Below are 17,363 nucleotides of genomic sequence, written 5' to 3'. Positions count from 1 at the left end.
GCATCAGCATTACCAGGGAACCTAGGTGTGGGGCCTGGAAATCTGTGTTTTAACAAGCCTTCTGTGCCATTCTGATGCAGCGAAAGTTTGAGAACACTATTCTGTATTACAGCAACATCCTGCTCGAGCTTGAATCCCCTCTGGGCCACTCACTAACCCACTAACTGGGACCTTGGGCAACTCCCTTAATTTCTCTGAGCTTCAGTTTCCTCATATATAAAATAGGAACGATAATAGTACCTGCCTCACAGGGTTGTTGTGAGAATTAAATGAGGTAATCCTTAAAAAGTGCTTATCTCAGTGCCTAAACCATGGTCAATGTTCAGTGAAGATTAGACATTCTTTTTATCATCACCACCATTATTCTATATTATGTGAATATATATAATATATATATGTGAATATATATTTAGAATATGTATGTGAATAAATATATAGAATGTATATATATTCTATATTCCTGGGACCCTCCCCATACATGTTACATAAGTGATATAATTCCACATGTTGAATGTCCTCCAAAGAGTCTTGATCACTTGTCTTTGAGCCCATGTGGCTTGTATTTGTCCACGTTCTCAGTGAACTGCCCAGGTTCTGCCTGCATAGGTGTGCCCTGCAGCATTCCACTCCAGTTCCTGGCATCTGAGCAGCTGCTTGGGCACTGTACAATAAATGTTGGTCTGAAATGCCATTTACCAAGACTAGATCTGCCTATGGGCTTCCTCACTCTGGCTTTCTCTGTCACTTGCCACATTCTCTAAGTTGAAGTGATCTCCAGCCTGCTGTGTCTTTCACGGCCTTGAAGAGAATGTCATCAGAGCCCATGCTGAGTGATCTGGAAATTTATTCTTTGCACCTTGTCATTGTTTTTTCCTATCCTTGTTACACTGATTCCCCTTGAATAAGTATCTACCATGGAAGCATTTTCTTGAATCTTCTCTCAAGCCTCGCAAGGTTGGGATTGCAGTCTTTCTGTTGTAGCTGATGGAACTGAGGCCCCAAGCCTACAGCTTCTACATGGCAACATTTGGTGGTGACCCAGAGCATTTGGCTCGAGTTTAGGTACTTTCTACTGCCCCATCTGTCCAATGATGACAGAATAAGCATTTCAAGTTTTCAAGGCTGGTAGCTCTCTGAATTCCTGAATGTTGATCTGAGGCTGACCATTCACAGACCTTCTGCTGTGCATGCATGCTCAGTCGTGTCCGACTCTACAACCCCATGTAGCCTGCTAGACTTCTCCGTCCATGGGATTCCCCAGGCAAGAATACTGGAGTGGGTTGCTGTTTTCTTCTTCAGGGGATCTTCCTCACTCAGGGGTCGATCCCATGTCTCTTGCATTGGCAGGTGGATCCTTTACCACTGAGCCATCTGGGAAGCATACGCATGCCTTCTGCTGGGACAGCCTAAATTTGACCCTCCTTACCTGTCTTTCAGTTTCAGATCTGTTCGGCTGCTAAAGAACGACCCAGTTAACTTCCAGAAGTTCCCCTACACTAACGAGGATGAGGCCTGGAAGACCTACCTTGAAAACCCCCTGACAGCGGCCACGAAGGCCATGATGAGAGTCAACGGCGACGACGACAGCGTGGCGGCCCTGAGCTTCCTCTACGATTACTACATGGTACGTCCGCCACCGCTGACTGAGCGTGCGTCTTCGCTCTCGGGCTTCATGGCTCTGCAGCCCACTCTGACCTCCCCTAACCCTCCCCGCGTTCCCTCACACCTCTGGGCCTTTGCACATGCTGGCCCCTCTGCCCAGCACGCTCCCCTCTCCCCTGGCGAAACCCTGCTCTCAGCTTTAAGTTACCTTGTTCATCCCCTGAAGGTGGGGAAGGATTTCTGGGATTTCCCATTCTGTGCCTCCTCTGGGCACCCTCAGCAAGTACCATCATTTTCCGGGACGCCATCTTCAGAAGCTTGCTGTTTGTGCGTTTACTCCTCCATGTCACCTATGACACTGAGCTCCTGGAGGGCAGGAACCATGTCACGATCATGACTGAGCCCCCAGTACCCCACACTGCCTGCCACACAGCACTGAATATGTATTGACTGAATGGGTCAGGTCCTTGGCCACACACACCACGGCGATGACCTCCAACCCACCGTCTTCTTTCTGTCCCTTAGGTCATCCCAGTTGCCCTGTCAGCCCCACCTGCCTATTCCAGCCCCACCTCCTAGAGCATGCCTTCTGCTCTTGAGTCCATTCACTTCCTTCAGGGCCCTTCCCAAAGCCCAGCTTCTCTCAGAAGCCCTCCCCTCATATCGCCTCTCCCTCTCCTGAGTGTCTTACTGTTGTTCATACCCTTGCTGCCACCATGTGCATTGTACCACTTCCTGACATCTTTTATTGTTCTCTAATTGTTTCTGGAGCCTTGACTTTGAGACTGTCCGTTCCTAAGAACAGAAATTAGGCCTCTCACATAGGAGAAGTGTGCTTAAACCTATTAGTAACCACAAGTACATAACACACATGACATCACCCCCTTCCAGTGCCTTTGCCAGACACTGCTAATGGATTACAACCTGTATTCTCACTGAAGATACATGAGGCTACAAAATCTTTTTCAGCCTAGTAACTCCAGGCAACCCCTACCCATCTGTCTGAATTGTCATATGACAGCAAACATTCTTGCTATCCCTGTGCTGGGTTATTGCTTCTATAGACTTTCCCAGATTGGAGGCTGGGGACATGAATAGCTGATTGTTGTGATGACTGAGTCTGAAGTTGAAGATTTAAAGCCACCTTGTAAATAAATCTTCAAATTCACTGGCCCAAGAAGTAGTGTATTCTACACAAAGGCAGGCAAACTCTGCAAATTCAGAGACCAGGTTGAGGGAAGTGGTCTCAGATACAAAAGAAACCCCAAATTATCTCTCTGGCTTTTGGTTCTCATCTAGGAGTGGTATGGCTACCCTCCCTTCCCTTCTCCCAGAAGACTGATGATGGAAAAGAAATTTGAATTGAATGTCTCAGCCTGGGGACCTGGTAGGAGCCAGAATTCTAGGTCTGAGCTTAAACTCCAGCCTGGGATATATTGCTTGAGACTGGGCCGTAAAATAAAATCTAGCACTGTCTCCCCCGAGCAAGAGCCCATTCCCAGGGCCACAGTGGTGGGGCCAGGCTCTGAAGGTGACACTTGTTACTGCAGTACAGCATCCCAGGGAGATACACCTGCCCCCTCCCCCTTCCCAGAGCACATTAGGTCAGAGGAGCACTGCAGATAGTCAGAGCACAGTCTGACAGTGTGGAAAGAGCACCAAGTTGGGAGGTGGAGACCTGGCCATGTGACTTTGGGCAGAATAGTCCTAAAGGTGACCACTTACTATTTCTTACTGAATGCTGGACACTGTGCCAGGCACCGTTCCTCATGCTCTCCCATCAGTGTGATTGAAAACCCAGGCGCTGACCTCACTAGACTTGGTCGGAGACCTTGTTCTGGCTTTGTTAGCTTTAGAGAAAAAAGACCCAAATTCTCTGAGATACAACAATATTAGAATCATAACTGTGGGAGGCGACATTTACATAGTGCTCCCCATGTGCCAGGTGCTAGTCTAAGCACTCACAAAAATCCCAAGGGTTGGTATCACTGTTATTCCTGTCGTAAAGATGATGACAATAAGGTGAAGAAAGGTTGAGGGCCTTGCCCAAGGTCACACAGCCAATATGTAGCAGATCTAAGAACTATACCCAGGAAATCGATTCAGTCTGTGCTCCTAATCACTAAGATGACAAAGCCTCTCTGGACTTCGGTTTTCCTCACGCATGTAACGGGGATAGCATTAGTAGACAGCACAGAGTGGTTGTAGAGATTAAATTACAGCACAGAGAAGCCACTTGGCACAGGGCCCAGTGCATAGGAAGTGCTCCATTAAAAACAGTGGGCATTATCTTTATTAATAAGTCTTCACAACCCACTTGAGGGAGGGATTGTCATCCCCCACTTGACATATGAGGAAGCTGAATCTCAGAAAAGCACAATCATTTATCCAGAGTCACACAGCACTTTTACGTAGTAAAGCTAGAACTTAAGCTAGGCCTGCCTGACTCCAAATTCCATGATTCCTAAGTGCTCATTTCAGGGTACTTCTCACTCTGTAACTTGGGGCTCAGACTAAATGGCCTGCTAACTCAAAGGACTGGCAGGTTTTCTCCCAATGACCAAGGTAGCTCCCCTGCATGGCCGAGTCCCCTGGAGGGGGTTGAGGCTCGTGACAGATCTTACCCAAGAGCCACACATAAATCTTTCTTCCTTTCTTCTCAGGGCCCCAAGGAGAAGCGGCTACTGTCCTCCAGCACCGGGGGCCGGAATGACCAAGGCAAGAGGTGAGGTGTGCCCTCACCACCATCCCCGCCCCTCTGCCCTCCCCCACCCCCACCTCACCTCGGGCCCCTTATCCACTGGGCACAGGGGGCACAGTGCCAGGACTAGGGTCCACATACCCTTGTGCTTAGGCCCTCAGTTGTGTCCAGCTCTACAACACCATTGTCCGTGGGGTTTCTCCAGGCAAGAAATACTGGAGTGTACCATGCCCTCCTCCAGGGGATCTTCCCAACCCGGAGACTGAGCCCAGGTCTTCCACATTGCAGGTGGATTCTTTACCATCTGAGCCACCAGGGAAGTCCATGGTACCCTTAGGGGCCCACAAAAGTATTTTATCTATTTTAAAATCAGAAGGAAACGATACAATCCAGTCTGGGTTATATTTGTATTTATACTGAGGATTGTAAAAGGTTTTTTAAACTGTTTTTTTATGGAGGAAGAGACCTATGATCACAAAAGAGACTGGGGCCCACAGAGTCACAGTGAGACCCTGCTTGAGTGCACACACGCACACAAGTTTCTGCGGGCCACGTGGCTAAAGTTTACTAAAAACAAACTCCAAAGCCACAGTGCTGCACAAGCCCTGCTGGAAGCTTTTCTGTCCTAGCTTCAAAACCCTCCCTGCAGCCTCAAGGGGAGGGGACAGCTATGTTCCCGTATTTCTTTCCCTTGGCTCTCTTGGCCTCTGTCTGGCACTGATGCCTCGGGGCATGGATGTTCCTTTTCTTGTAGAGAGCAGCCCAGGCCATACTCATGGCCAGATGGGCACTGGAAGGATACTGCCCCCCTTTCTCTACTTTTCCTTACCCCCAGTAGGCAGGGCTTCTGCTGGGAAACCTTCTGTGCCTCTCTCTTCTTTCCGGAAAGCCCAGACTGCTAAGGCAGGCATCGAGGTACTTGCGGCTGGCTCATGGCCCTCCACTGCTATGAACAGTGGGTTTTTGTGTATGACATTTCCCTCAAAACCAATTTTTTTTAATGTTGTTAGCTTTTCTGATTGTAAAATAATACCTGCTGGTTATAAAGTATTCAAAGTCTATAGAAATGCATAAAGCAAAAAAGGAAGGAAGGGGAGGAGGGAGGAATGAATTGTAGATTATGTAATGTATTTGTTCATTTGAAGAAAATTGTTTATAGGTGTATGACAATTTTAGGGAAATTATGAATAAATAAGTATAAAATTCTAAAATGAGGAAGCTCAAGTTAATATCATAACTCCAGTAGCAACAGAGGTTGTCCTAAGAAAACTTATCATAGTAAAATATTTAACCAGCTGGCAAACAATATTTGTGTAGTTATAACAACTAAACTATCTATTGTTGAAGCTATTTTTAAATTTAGTTTACTTTTCAAAAACAAATTTGATGTAGTAACAAAATAAATACCCATACTGAAGCTGGCCCTTGAGAATCAGAAGTATGGTGGTGGAAATGGAAGACTGGTGCAATTACAGGAGGGCACCCATGGATAATAGAATCATCTTATCGTAAGGTCTGTGTGTTCACTCAGTGTCTCTGATTCTGTGACTCTCTGGGTCTCAGGTGTGAAAATAGTTTATCTGGCTCTTTTGACAAAGTGAGGACTGTATGCAAAAATTCTTTGGATTCTGTACAATGAAATGCATTAAAGACACTGTTATTTTTGCTTAAAAATATAAAGTAAAAAAGTAAAAGTTTCTTGCAATTCTACTTTCTTGTTTCCATTAATAGTTTGGGGTATATCCTTCCAGATCTTTTTTCTTAATGTACACTATTATCCACTCACAAATACCCACTCTTGCCCTCACCAGGAATGACTCAGTACAGTAATTTTAACGTGGGGACATTTGACTCTGGATAAGGAATGAATAAACTTTCCGTTTTTTAAATGACCAAGTACTGTAATGGATAAAGCAGGCATTTGCCCCCTGAACCTTGATCCTGTACCTGGTTCCTCCCTGCTTCTCCCTGTGACACGTTGGGCCCACTGCAGTATCTCATCTCAGGCATGTTGCGAAGACCTAACGTTACCTTGGATTAAAGAAAGTCAATATGTCAGTGTGATGGTCACCCTGCAATCCAGCCAAGGACCCCCTCGAGGCTCCGAGAAAAGAGGTGTACCCACCTACCCCTCCTCTCTCTCCTCAGGTACTACCATGGCATGGAATATGAGATGGACCTCACCCCCCTTGAAAGTCCCACGCACCTCATGAAATTCCTGACAGAGAATGTGTCTGGAACCCCAGAGTACCCAGATGTGCTCAAGAAGAATAACCTAATGAGTGTGGAGGGAGCTGCACCCACGCCGGGCAAGGCAGCTCTGCTCCCTGCAGGCCCCAGCAAGCTGGAAACCGGCTCTGTGGACAGCTACCTGCTGCCCACCAGCGATGTATATGATAATGGCTCCCTCAGCTCCTTGTTTGAGAGCATTCACGGGGTGCCTCCCACACAGCGCTGGCAGCCTGACAGCACCTTCAAAGATGACCCACAGGAGGTGAGGGCCCACCCCCACACCCCTCCAGCATCCCTGGGTACTTGCATGTACAGAAGGAGAGAAGACAGTGAGGCGGTCGGAGCTTTGGAATCGCTGGGGGAAAGAGTCCTTGAGCTGAGGCAGGGCTGCCATGCACTGTTGTCCAGGTTGTGCACTGACCAACCCTCACAGTTGTATGTAGTGGCCCTGGGTTGAGGTGCCAGTGGAACTGAATGTGAGCATATATTTTCCCTGGATTGTGTTTCTCTGCAGTCTCTACTCTTCCCAGATATCCTGAAAACATCCCCAGAACCCCCGGGTCCAGAGGACTATCCCAATCCCAAGAGGTAAGTTAGCCTCTCTGACCCTTGACCACTGGTCAGTGGGCAGGGGACTATAGACAGAGCTGTACACTGCCCCCAGAGCAAACATCATCACTGAATGCAGAGAGAGAAGCGAAGGCATGTAAAAGAAAAGAGTGATTTCTACATCCCTTTCCCAGGTTGTGACAAGCCACTCAGAACTGAGCACCAAGTTAGAAAACCAAGGTTCCATTGTGTCCTGGTCTCCCTGTGACTTGGTCACCCCTCAGGGCTCTCTTGTTTCCATTATTCTTTATTCAGGAGGATTGTACCTCAACAAAGCCATTAAATAGAAGCCCTGAAAACCCGGAAATGGAGGCCCCGGAAAGTAGAGTGATTTAGTGAGGTCAGGTGGTAAATCCATAGCAGAGCCTCAGGCTTCCTGCCCCACTGCCCTCTGGGATACTCCATTCAGCCTGGGAGCCCAGCCTCACTGTCCTCTCCCGCCTCCCCGCAGTGACTTTGAGTACACCCTGGGCTCCCCCAAAGCCATCCACATCAAATCGGGTGAGTCGCCCATGGCCTACCTCAACAAGGGCCAGTTCTACCCTGTCACCTTGCGGACGCCGGCAGGCGGCAAAGGTCTTGCCTTGTCCTCCAACAAGGTCAAGGTACGTTGGCTGCCCTGGGACTGCTTGGGAAGTGGGCGGGGTGGTCAGGTCAACCCTGCCTGCCAGGGTCTCCAGGGAGAGGGTGCTTTAGAGGCCTGCCCATTGCCACGTAGTGGGGGGCAGCCCGGCCAAAGGGCAGGGCTGCCTGACCCCGGCTCCAGGAAAGGATGAGGCTGCCCAGGCCTCTCCTGAGGCAGGGGGTCACGGTGACCACTGTGCTTGCAGAGTGTGGTGATGGTGGTCTTCGACAACGAGAAGGGCCCGGTCGAGCAGCTGCGCTTCTGGAAACACTGGCATTCGCGGCAGCCCACCGCCAAGCAGCGGGTCATCGACGTGGGTGAGAGCCCGCTCATACCCTCCACCCCAGTGTCTCTCTCTCTAACTCTCTGTCTCACACCTCTCTCACACGCACACACGCATGCGCGTGCGCGCGCGCACACACACAAACACACGCCAGTCAGGTCTTTCTTGCTGTCCCCCTTTTCCCCACCCACTTCTGACCTCTGCAGGGCTTATTTCTGACTCCAGCCGCCTGCCTGGGCCCTGTCTCCAGGTCATAAGCTGTGGGGTTTGCGGGGATTTGCATGTTGACTGGAAGCAGTGACCTCTTTTCTTTGTTGCTTTGGGATAAACAAGGCTCTGGGGGCCCCAGGAGTACCACATAAACAGACTCCTGGGGTGCTGGCTGGCCTGTCTGCATCAGGGGTCTTGACCAACTGGGATACAAATGCACGAGATAACTGTGCAGGCAATGGGTGAGTTGAAAGCTGGGAGCACAGTGCCAGGGCAGCTCTGTTTTGGAAGCTGCAACCTTTGTGCTTTGAAGGCAGGAAGGGAGCTGGGGAAGGCCTTCTGTGTGTGCCACCAGTCCCAGCCCTGAGACCCGGTGGGAGGCGCAGCCCATCCTCAGATCTCCAGGCCCTGGCTCTGTCACTCTCTTCCTGGCTGTGTGACCTGTGTCACCTCCCCTTCCTGAGTCTCAGTTTCTTCAACTGTTACCTGGGAAAGTGCCAGCTGCCCCATCTGCCTGCTGTGCAATTGCCGCCTTGGAGCCACGTGTGCTAGAGAGTGACACAAATAGGGACGATGCGGTGACCTCTGAGAGGCCAGGTGGCACAGTGGTTAGGAGCCTGGGCTCAGGAGCCAGAGAGAACTGACCTCCAGACCTTGCTCTACCTTTTCTGAGCTTTGTTCTTCTCATGTGTAAGCTGAATATTCATAGCATTGTAAGTGTATGGCTCAGTTCAGTTCAGTTGCTCAGTCGTGTCCGACTCTTTGTGACCCCATGGACTGCAGCATGCCAGGCCTCCCTGTCCATCACCAACTCCCGGAGTTTACTCAAACTCATGTCTATTGAGTCGGTGGTGCCATCCAACCATCTCATCCTCTGTTGTCCCCTTCTCCTCCTGCCTTCAATCTTTCCCAGCATCAGGGTCTTTTCAAAGGAGTCAGTTCTTCACATCAGGTGGCCAAAGTATTGGAGTTTCAGCTTCAACATCAGTCTTTTCAATGAACATTCAGGACTGATTTCCTTTAGGAGGGACTGGCTGGATCTCCTTGCAGTCCAAGGGACCCTCAAGAGTCAAGTGTATAGTAGTATTATCATTTATTTAATGCTACGAGTTCAATACTGGTAGTACTGATGGTACTATGGTTATGACTTCCACTATGACTGCGATGACCATTTTACCTGGGAGAGCTCCTAAATCACAGTCCCACTGAAAAAAATAAGCTCCACCCCAAAATCATGTGGGCCCTGGCCTAGTTGGCAAAGTTAAGGAGTCCCTCTGGGATTTGGGCAGATCTCCTTCCCAGACTGGACCTCAGTTTTTCCATCCATAGCCCAGGGCACAATGAGTAACTTCCTCCCTAGTTTGAAGCACGGTTCTTGGGGGAGAGGATCCAAGTCCCTGCCAAGAACGGGGCCCAGGCCCTAATGACCCCTCCCCATGGTGCCCCCAAATCCCTTGTCTCCTGACTCTCCTCTGGTCTCCTGTGGTCTCTTTGCAGCCGACTGCAAAGAAAACTTCAACACTGTCCAGCACATTGAAGAGGTGGCGTATAATGCACTGTCCTTCGTGTGGAATGTCCATGAGGAGGCCAAGGTCAGTGCTGGGGGCATGGCTGGGATGGGACTGGGCTGCCAGCAAGTCCCAGGAAAGGGACTGTCCCTAGGATTGTGGTAGCTCCCCCAGTGAGGGCGCCAGGGAGGAGGCAGGGCACAGGAGTGAAGGAGAAGCACAGGCTCTCAGCTAGAGTGGCCGGGCCCTTATCCCGCCTTCGTGACCTTGGACAAGTGCCTTAGCTGAAAATTGGGAGTGTGACCTTAGCATGAACGGATAGGTTGGCATGAGGCTCAGGTGAGATAAGAGAAGGGTAGAGTACAGCCTGGCACAGAAGTGGTGGCTGCTGTTATTAGTCCAATCCACCTATTTGCCAGATGGGAAAACTGAGTCTTGTGCAAGCCGCACAGCAAGCCCCTGCTGCTGCTGACGGGGTTTCCTGACACGTGGGCCCGTGCAGAGTGTTGCAGAAGTGCTGTGGAGTCTGGTAGATGAAGGCTGAAGTCTGTTACCTCACTCGAGGAGCCCATAGGAAGGGAAGAGCAATCTGCCTGCTAGAGTTGTGGTGAAGATCCAAGGAGATCATGAAGGATGGAGCAGTGGGCACCTTCTATGCCAAGCCCATTGGAGAGGCCTGAGAAATGGAGCCTCAGCAATATATTTTTTTCATGCCAGTGATGAAGCCATGTAGTGCTTGAGACCAGCCTCACACTCACCGGTGCTGCCGGGTCCCTCTGTGTCTCTGTCTTCTGTTTAGACAGGTGGTATCGTGGAACGGGCACTAGTCAGAGGGTCAGGGGCTGGGTGACCTTGGGCCTGTCCCATCACCTTTCGGGGCCAGGCTTACCCCATCAGACCAAGTTTGGGTCAGGCTCATGGCAAAGGCCCTTCTGGCCTGGGAAAGCCGGAGAGCTTATCCCTGCCTCCCCACCTCCCCGCCTCCCCTCATGGGGCGGTCCAGGCTGCCCGGAGAAAACCAAGGTGAAGGGGCTCTGAAAACAGCAAGGAGAGGCACAAAGGCAAGGGATTACTATTATTCACACAGACACCCGGGACTGGGGAGGAGCTGGGGCCTCCGGTTCAGGGAGTGGGGGAAGAGTTTCGTGGGAAGGGAGAGGTGGGTTTCGGTGGGGATTTTCTCACAGCCTCTTAAGCCCCCAGGCTTGGGTCTTTGTCAGGTGTGAGCTGGGTGGGGGCGGCATCAGGGCTGAGCTGGCTGAGGGGAAGGTATGTCTGGCATGCATCTGGGGGCCTGGCCCCCCACAGCCAGGGAAGGAAGGGGGTCTGCTCCAGCACCACCCCACCCCCACTTGTTGAAGTCAGGATCGTTTCCAAGGGAAGCGTCCCAAGGAATAGGGGCCAGCGTGGAGTGGGGTCTGGCCTGGAGTCCCACACAGACGCCAGCAGTAGGCAGTCAGTAGGCGAGCTTGCTAAGAGACGTCCAGCTAAGACTGACCCCAGGCTACCATCAGCTGGACACAGGCTTCTGGTTGAGACGCCATCTGTCCCACTCACAACAACAGTTACAAAATGTCCAAGACCCCTAGGTATTCTACAACCCTCACCGCCACAGGAGGTAGGTTTAATTGTCCCCATTTTGCAGATAAAGAAACTGAGGCTTCATGAGGTTCAAGGACTTATCTAAAGTCACATGGCTTGAGGGGCAGAGTGTGAGTGGCCCCACGTCCAAGCTCATTCCTCTGCCAGCCTGCCCAACTCCCTGTGCGTTAGCAAGTCACATCCATGCCCAGAGCCTCCGTCTCCTCAGCTGTAAAATGGGGGTGGCTGGTTCAGCTGTGGCTCAGCTGGTCGTTCAGGTGCACAGGGGCATGTTCCACCCTCCGTGGCCCTGGGCAGGGCCAGCAGGAACGTATCTTCAGGAGCTGGCCGGGAGGGGATTTGGGCCCTTCTCTGAGCGACTTCCCTTTCACTTTTCACTTTCATGCATTGGAGAAGGAAATGGCAACCCACTCCAGTGTTCTTGCCTGGAGAATCCCAGGGATGGGGGAGCCTGGTGGGCTGCCATCTAAGGGGCCACACAGAGTTGGACACGACTGAAGTGACTTAGCAGCAGCAGCAGCTACCTTCTTACTCCGAGTTGCAAAAAAAAAAGAAATGAGGCTCTGGATTTTCAATTCCTGAAGGACCCTTAATCTCCCTCCCAGGCCCTAGATCCTTTGGGCTGCCCTTGGCAATCTAGCGGGAGCTGCATTGTCCACTGGCGACAGCCTGAGCTCAAACTCCGGTTCCCTTATGTGCTCCCAGTGTCGCCCTCGGACAGCGGCCCTCTCGGAGCATGGGTTGTCCCTGGAAAAGAGAGGTGGTGAGGTTTGCCTTCCAGGGGCATTGTGAAGCTGAGGGTGCCCACCAGGCGCCCGGAAGGCCTCATGGTACTCAGGGAGGTGGTGGGACTGCAGGTCTGGTGACCTGGGCCGGCTGTTTAGTGAGCTCCCTCCTCTGTCCCCAGGTGTTCGTTGGCGTCAACTGCCTCAGCACAGACTTCTCCTCACAGAAGGGGGTGAAGGGAGTCCCCTTGAACCTGCAGATCGACACCTATGACTGTGGCTCCGGCACCGAGCGCCTGGTACACCGTGCTGTCTGCCAGATCAAGATCTTCTGTGACAAGGTGGCTGGGCGGACCCTCTGCTGGGCCCTGGGCAGGCGGGCCAGCCCGACCTGCGCGTCCTCCTCAGCCACGCTGGGTGCACCTGTCTCTGCTTGCTCTCTGAACGTCTCTGTCTTTGTGTGCTTGTTGTTTGTCCGTCCTGCTCTCTGTGGCTGTGTTTTCCTCTGCTCAACCCTTCCTCTTGCTACACATCTCTTTCTAGGTCTCTGTACAAAGCTCTCCAGGTCACGTTTCTCTTTCTTCTTACCTCTCTCTGAGCTCCTTTCTCGTTTCTCTGTTCCTCTCTCCCCACACCTGTCTCCCTCAGTTTCTTCTTTCTCTGCCTCTCTGTTTCTCTCTCTCCCAAGGCTTTGCTGACCTCAGACAGGGCTGGGCTGTGCTGGGTTGGGCTGAGTGCTGGTACCTTCCCATTTCCTGATCTCACTCTGGGAAGAAAGCAACCCTGGAAGTCCCATAGTTGCAAGGAAAAGCAGCCAGCCCTCCCGAGACCAGTGGTGACCCCCGGCCCCCTCTCTCCCACAGGGAGCAGAAAGGAAGATGCGGGATGATGAGCGGAAGCAGTTCCGGAGGAAGGTCAAGTGCCCCGACTCCAGCAACAGTGGTCAGTGGGCCTGGGCTGGGCTGGGTTGGGTTGGCATGAAGCGGAGAGGAGACTAGAGGGCAGACACATGAACAGAGGGATCTCAAGGTACAATGCCTTCCTCTTCCCATCAGGCATCAAGGGTTCCCTGTTAGCCGGCTTCAGGGGCAATGAGACCACCTACCTGCGGCCTGAGGCGGACCTGGAGACCCCGCCGGTGCTGTTCATCCCCAACGTGCACTTCTCCAGCCTGCAGCGTCCTGGAGGGGTGAGGGTCTTGGGCTGAGAGAGGGTCTGGGCCTCTGGGTGGGGCCGTCTTAGCAGAGATCGGCAGGCAGCAACCTGCCACTTAGCAGGACAGGCCAGTTAGAGGTTGATAGGTCCTGACATCACCAAAATGGAAATATCTTTATTGAATCCCAGGGGACTCAAAAAATATATGTACGGTCATATAAGTTCAGGGACCTTTTCTACTGAAGAGTGTTCATGAAGAAATGAACTTCATATGCACTGAAATGTTTACTCTTGAAGCACACACAGGAGGTTTCTAATGTCCGAGCCCCAAGTTAGACCACGGCCGTGTCAGAGCTGGGTGATAATTATCATCCCAGCAATGCTTGTGAGGCTCACTTTACACTAGGCGCTGCTCTTTGAGCTTTCCATGCATCATCTCCTTAACCCTCATTACCTCCTTATGAAGTCGGTAATGTTGTTCTCCCTGGATTCATGGGGTGGAAATTGAGGCATTTAGACCAAAATTACACAGGCCGTGGCAGAGCCAGAACTGGAGTCCAGGCAACCAGGCTTCAGAGACATTGCCCGTCACCACGGGTTACACCACCTCTCAAGACAGGGAGCCACTCACCAAGCGCCTTGACCGGCCAGCCCTTTGCTGCGCCGTCTTGTTTCTCTGTCACAGGCTTCCTCTGAGGTACAGGCTGTTATTCGCATTTTTCCCGACAAGGTCACACAAGTCAGCGACAGAATCAAGGTCCCAGCGCCTGCCTGTTACTTTGCTTCCATATTACACAGTTTGACCGTTTCCACCCATTGACCTCCCCACCGTTTAAGTGGGAATGTTTTCAGAAATGGCCATCACTTCACCAAGGCATTCAGTGCATTGACTCTGAACAATAAGACAGCTTATGGAGCAGCCAGTCCTGACGTCGTCTTGGCATACATTTAAAGCCTCTCAATGTCCACCATACCCCCTTCTCTGCCCTGAGGTGATTCTGTGGCCCCCATAGCCCAGGAGGCTGCATTAACCCGCTCTCCCCCCAACCCCAACCAGAGGCCTCAAGTAGGGAGACACCACTTGAGGGATGGAAGCCCCCATTGCCAGGCTGCCAGCTCTCCTGTGGGAGGAAGTGGGGGACCAGTCTTTGTACCTGTGAGCCTGAGAGAGGGGACCTGCGGAGTGGAAAGTCCCAGTCCTGCCTCCTGGGGGGTTGCCCTGGAGACGGCCCTCTCAGGGCCTGGGTGCCTTACCCCGAAGGACCAGCGATGGCTGCACCAGATGGGCAGTGGCAGGTGCACAGGAGGGCTTGACAAGGCTGCCTCTCCCCCTTCCACTTGCTTTGCCTCAGCTCCAACTACCTAGTTACCAGCTGCAGGCCAGCCTGCAGTCCCAGCCCTCCTGGGTGAGCTCGGACTCACTGATTCTGCCCCGATTCCTTTAGCACCTCGTGTGTTCACCGAGTCCTGACTCATCCAACTTGGGCTTGGTGCTTCCTTTCAACTCAAGATCTCAGCTCACTTGAGGGGACTTATCTGAGAAGAATGAGCTGGAGAGGCATTAGAATTGCCTCCCTGCCGCAACCCCTCACAAAGATTGTCCCAGAAAGCCTCCAGCAGCTGAGGGCTCGCCTCGTCTTCCCGTGTGTCTGTGTGTGATGGAAAATGTGTCTCTCTTCCTTGCAGGCAGTGCTCTCAGCGGGACACGGCAGCTCCAACAGGTATGGAGAGAAGCAGCCAAGGGCCTCGCCTCCCTCCTGCTGCCCCTCGTTTGCTCCCAGCCTGCCCTCCCCTTTGCTGTCCCCCAAGCCAGAGGCTGGGCCCAGAGGAAGTACCCAGGAGACTCTGCCCCCAGCCCCCAAGCTAGACTCACGCTCCTTTCTCACTGAAACTGCCCGAGTTTTTATGGGTTTGTTTTATTTGAAAAGTTGGCGAATCTTTGGCGGGACACCTGCTTGTAAAACGGGAAAGAAAAAGCCTCTGAGATGGTGATGCAGATTTGGAGCGTGAGGAGGGCAGCTGTGCGGGAGGACGTAGGGGAAAACGCCCCGCGCCCCGCCCCGGCAGACTCCAAGAGGCCCGGGAGGGGCCCGGCGCTCGGCCTGCAGCCCAGGGTGGGCCTCCGCGTCCTTCCCGCTGTCAGCTACAGTCGCTTCACCGCTTTCAGCTTCAGCTAGAAATCTGTCAGAGGAGGAAAATGGGCTCATGAGGATGAGGCAGATATGAGAGGCGGCATGGAATAGAACCTCTGTAAACAGGAAAGCACTTGACGAAGATCACGTATTGTTGGTATCAGTCTCTTCCGTATAAAAGGAAGTACTGTCACACCAAATTATGTCACTTGTCACCTCACAACAGCCCCAGTGAGTCAAGCAAGCAGGGGTTATTGCTTCACTTTATACACAAGGAAACTGAGGCTCAGAGAAGTGAAGTGACTTGTCAAAGGTCACACAGCTATGAGATAGCAGAGGCAGGCTGAGACCTACATCTGACCTACTCCAAAACCCATAAGAGTCCCTCCTTCCACTGACTCACATCCAACTTGATTCTTTCAAAAAAGAATAATGTTGATGATGAAACAGTAGTCCATATTTACTGAGGCCCTACTGCGTGTCGCACAGTGTTCTAAGAGCAGCGTGTACTCCTTCAACCGTACACCTTTAGGAAGTACCCCTATAGACAAGGATCCTGAGAAGCTGTCACCCGGCTAGGGAGGGGCAGGGCTGGGATGTGAACCCAGCAGGCCAGCTCCAGAATCTGCTGCTTTACCTCTGCCCCACTGCTTTGCACCCACCCTCTTAGGGTCTTCTTTACCTCTGGGGCCCGTCAGCCTCTGGGATCCCCCCGGGTTCCTCACAGGCCTCTCCCTGCCTTCCCCACAGGCTGGCTCTGAAGCGCACCTGCTCGCCCTTCACCGAGGAGTTTGAGCCTCTGCCCTCCAAACAGGCCAAGGAAGATGATCTGCAGAGAGGTAGCCTCCTGCCCCGCCCCCTATGTGTCCTCCGAGCTCACCCCCGCCCCAGCTCCCCACAAGGCCTCCCCAAAGCCTCCACCTGATCCTGGTCCAGGAAGCCAGGGGCTGTACCCGCCCCAGCTGGGAGGGCTTGAGGGGTTCTTTACTCTCTGAGGCTGGGGCTGGGCCAGGATTTGAGAGAAGGGCAGACAGTCATGGAGCTGGAGGGCTTCTGCCTGCTGTGACCTTGTTGGATGTGGGCGTCCTGGGGCAGCCATAAGGCAATAGGCTTGTGGTGTTGGGCAGTCTCCCCACTTTCTCTAATGGGGGAGGAGTAGGTGGGCTTTCCATACCTGGCATTCTGGCTTTGACACAGTAAATCCGTGACTTCCTGGGAGAGAGGGACTGGAGCTAACCATCAAGAAGAAACCGACCACCGACTAAGATCAAAAGCTTCTAGCAGCCTTGAACTGAGCCTTGCGCCCTGCTGGGTGTCATATCAAAACCACCCACAACTCTGAAATAGCGGTGGAGCTGCCTCCATCTTCCGTCTGGATAAGATGAGGCTTAGTGATGTTAAAAGAATTTCTTCAAGGTCACAGAGCTGGCAGGTGGCAGGCCAGGGATTCAAACCCACCAGAATCAGCAGAGTCTGAGGAAGTGAAGGGATCTACAGAGCCAGGTCGGGTGTTTCCCAGCTGGCAACAGACCCTCAGCAAGGATTTGCTCTATTTGCAGAAATTAGTCTTGGGTTAGCCCCCTAGATATTCCCTTGTACCTCTAAAGCCACCCCTTTGCTTCTCAGTTCTGCTGTACGTGCGGAGAGAGACTGAGGAGGTATTTGACGCCCTCATGTTGAAGACCCCGGACCTGAAGGGGCTGAGGAACGCGGTAAGAGGCCTAACGGACCCCGCCCTGCCCTGGCTGCACCCCACTCTGCACTCCCATCTCCCTGCCATTCTTTACCATACAGTTCTGATTTCCCACAGGAAGACTCCGGGAAGGAATATTCTGGAACGTTGACTTTCTGCTGGTCCACCCATCCCGCCCCATCTGAGGGCGCCTGTGGGGCCTGGCTGTGGGGTGGGGGTGTGGGGAGGTGTGCCTCTGAGATGTTATCTCCCAACCAGACCCTTGGCTCCACCCGGGGAGCTGCAC

General features: G+C 52.4%; 1 protein-coding gene across 1 annotated transcript in view; it reads left to right on the top strand.

Annotated features, from left to right (window-relative positions):
- GRHL3 (grainyhead like transcription factor 3) overlaps nucleotides 1–17,363 on the top strand; it is a 38,700-nt gene that overhangs the window by 11,240 nt on the left and 10,097 nt on the right. The window contains exons 2-14 of the mRNA XM_027520282.1: nucleotides 1,438–1,624; nucleotides 4,266–4,327; nucleotides 6,452–6,797; nucleotides 7,050–7,123; nucleotides 7,596–7,749; nucleotides 7,975–8,086; nucleotides 9,760–9,854; nucleotides 12,280–12,438; nucleotides 12,961–13,039; nucleotides 13,153–13,286; nucleotides 14,939–14,973; nucleotides 16,135–16,223; nucleotides 17,011–17,096. Coding sequence (XP_027376083.1) covers nucleotides 1,438–1,624; nucleotides 4,266–4,327; nucleotides 6,452–6,797; nucleotides 7,050–7,123; nucleotides 7,596–7,749; nucleotides 7,975–8,086; nucleotides 9,760–9,854; nucleotides 12,280–12,438; nucleotides 12,961–13,039; nucleotides 13,153–13,286; nucleotides 14,939–14,973; nucleotides 16,135–16,223; nucleotides 17,011–17,096 — 1,612 coding nt within the window. The remainder of the gene's footprint in view (nucleotides 1–1,437; nucleotides 1,625–4,265; nucleotides 4,328–6,451; nucleotides 6,798–7,049; nucleotides 7,124–7,595; nucleotides 7,750–7,974; nucleotides 8,087–9,759; nucleotides 9,855–12,279; nucleotides 12,439–12,960; nucleotides 13,040–13,152; nucleotides 13,287–14,938; nucleotides 14,974–16,134; nucleotides 16,224–17,010; nucleotides 17,097–17,363) is intronic.

Source organism: Bos indicus x Bos taurus, chromosome 2 (genome assembly GCF_003369695.1).
Source record: "Bos indicus x Bos taurus breed Angus x Brahman F1 hybrid chromosome 2, Bos_hybrid_MaternalHap_v2.0, whole genome shotgun sequence".
NCBI classification, from domain to species: domain Eukaryota; kingdom Metazoa; phylum Chordata; class Mammalia; order Artiodactyla; family Bovidae; genus Bos; species Bos indicus x Bos taurus.
The sequence above is the reverse complement of the archived record's forward strand: the minus strand, read 5'-3'. Positions and strand labels throughout refer to the sequence as shown.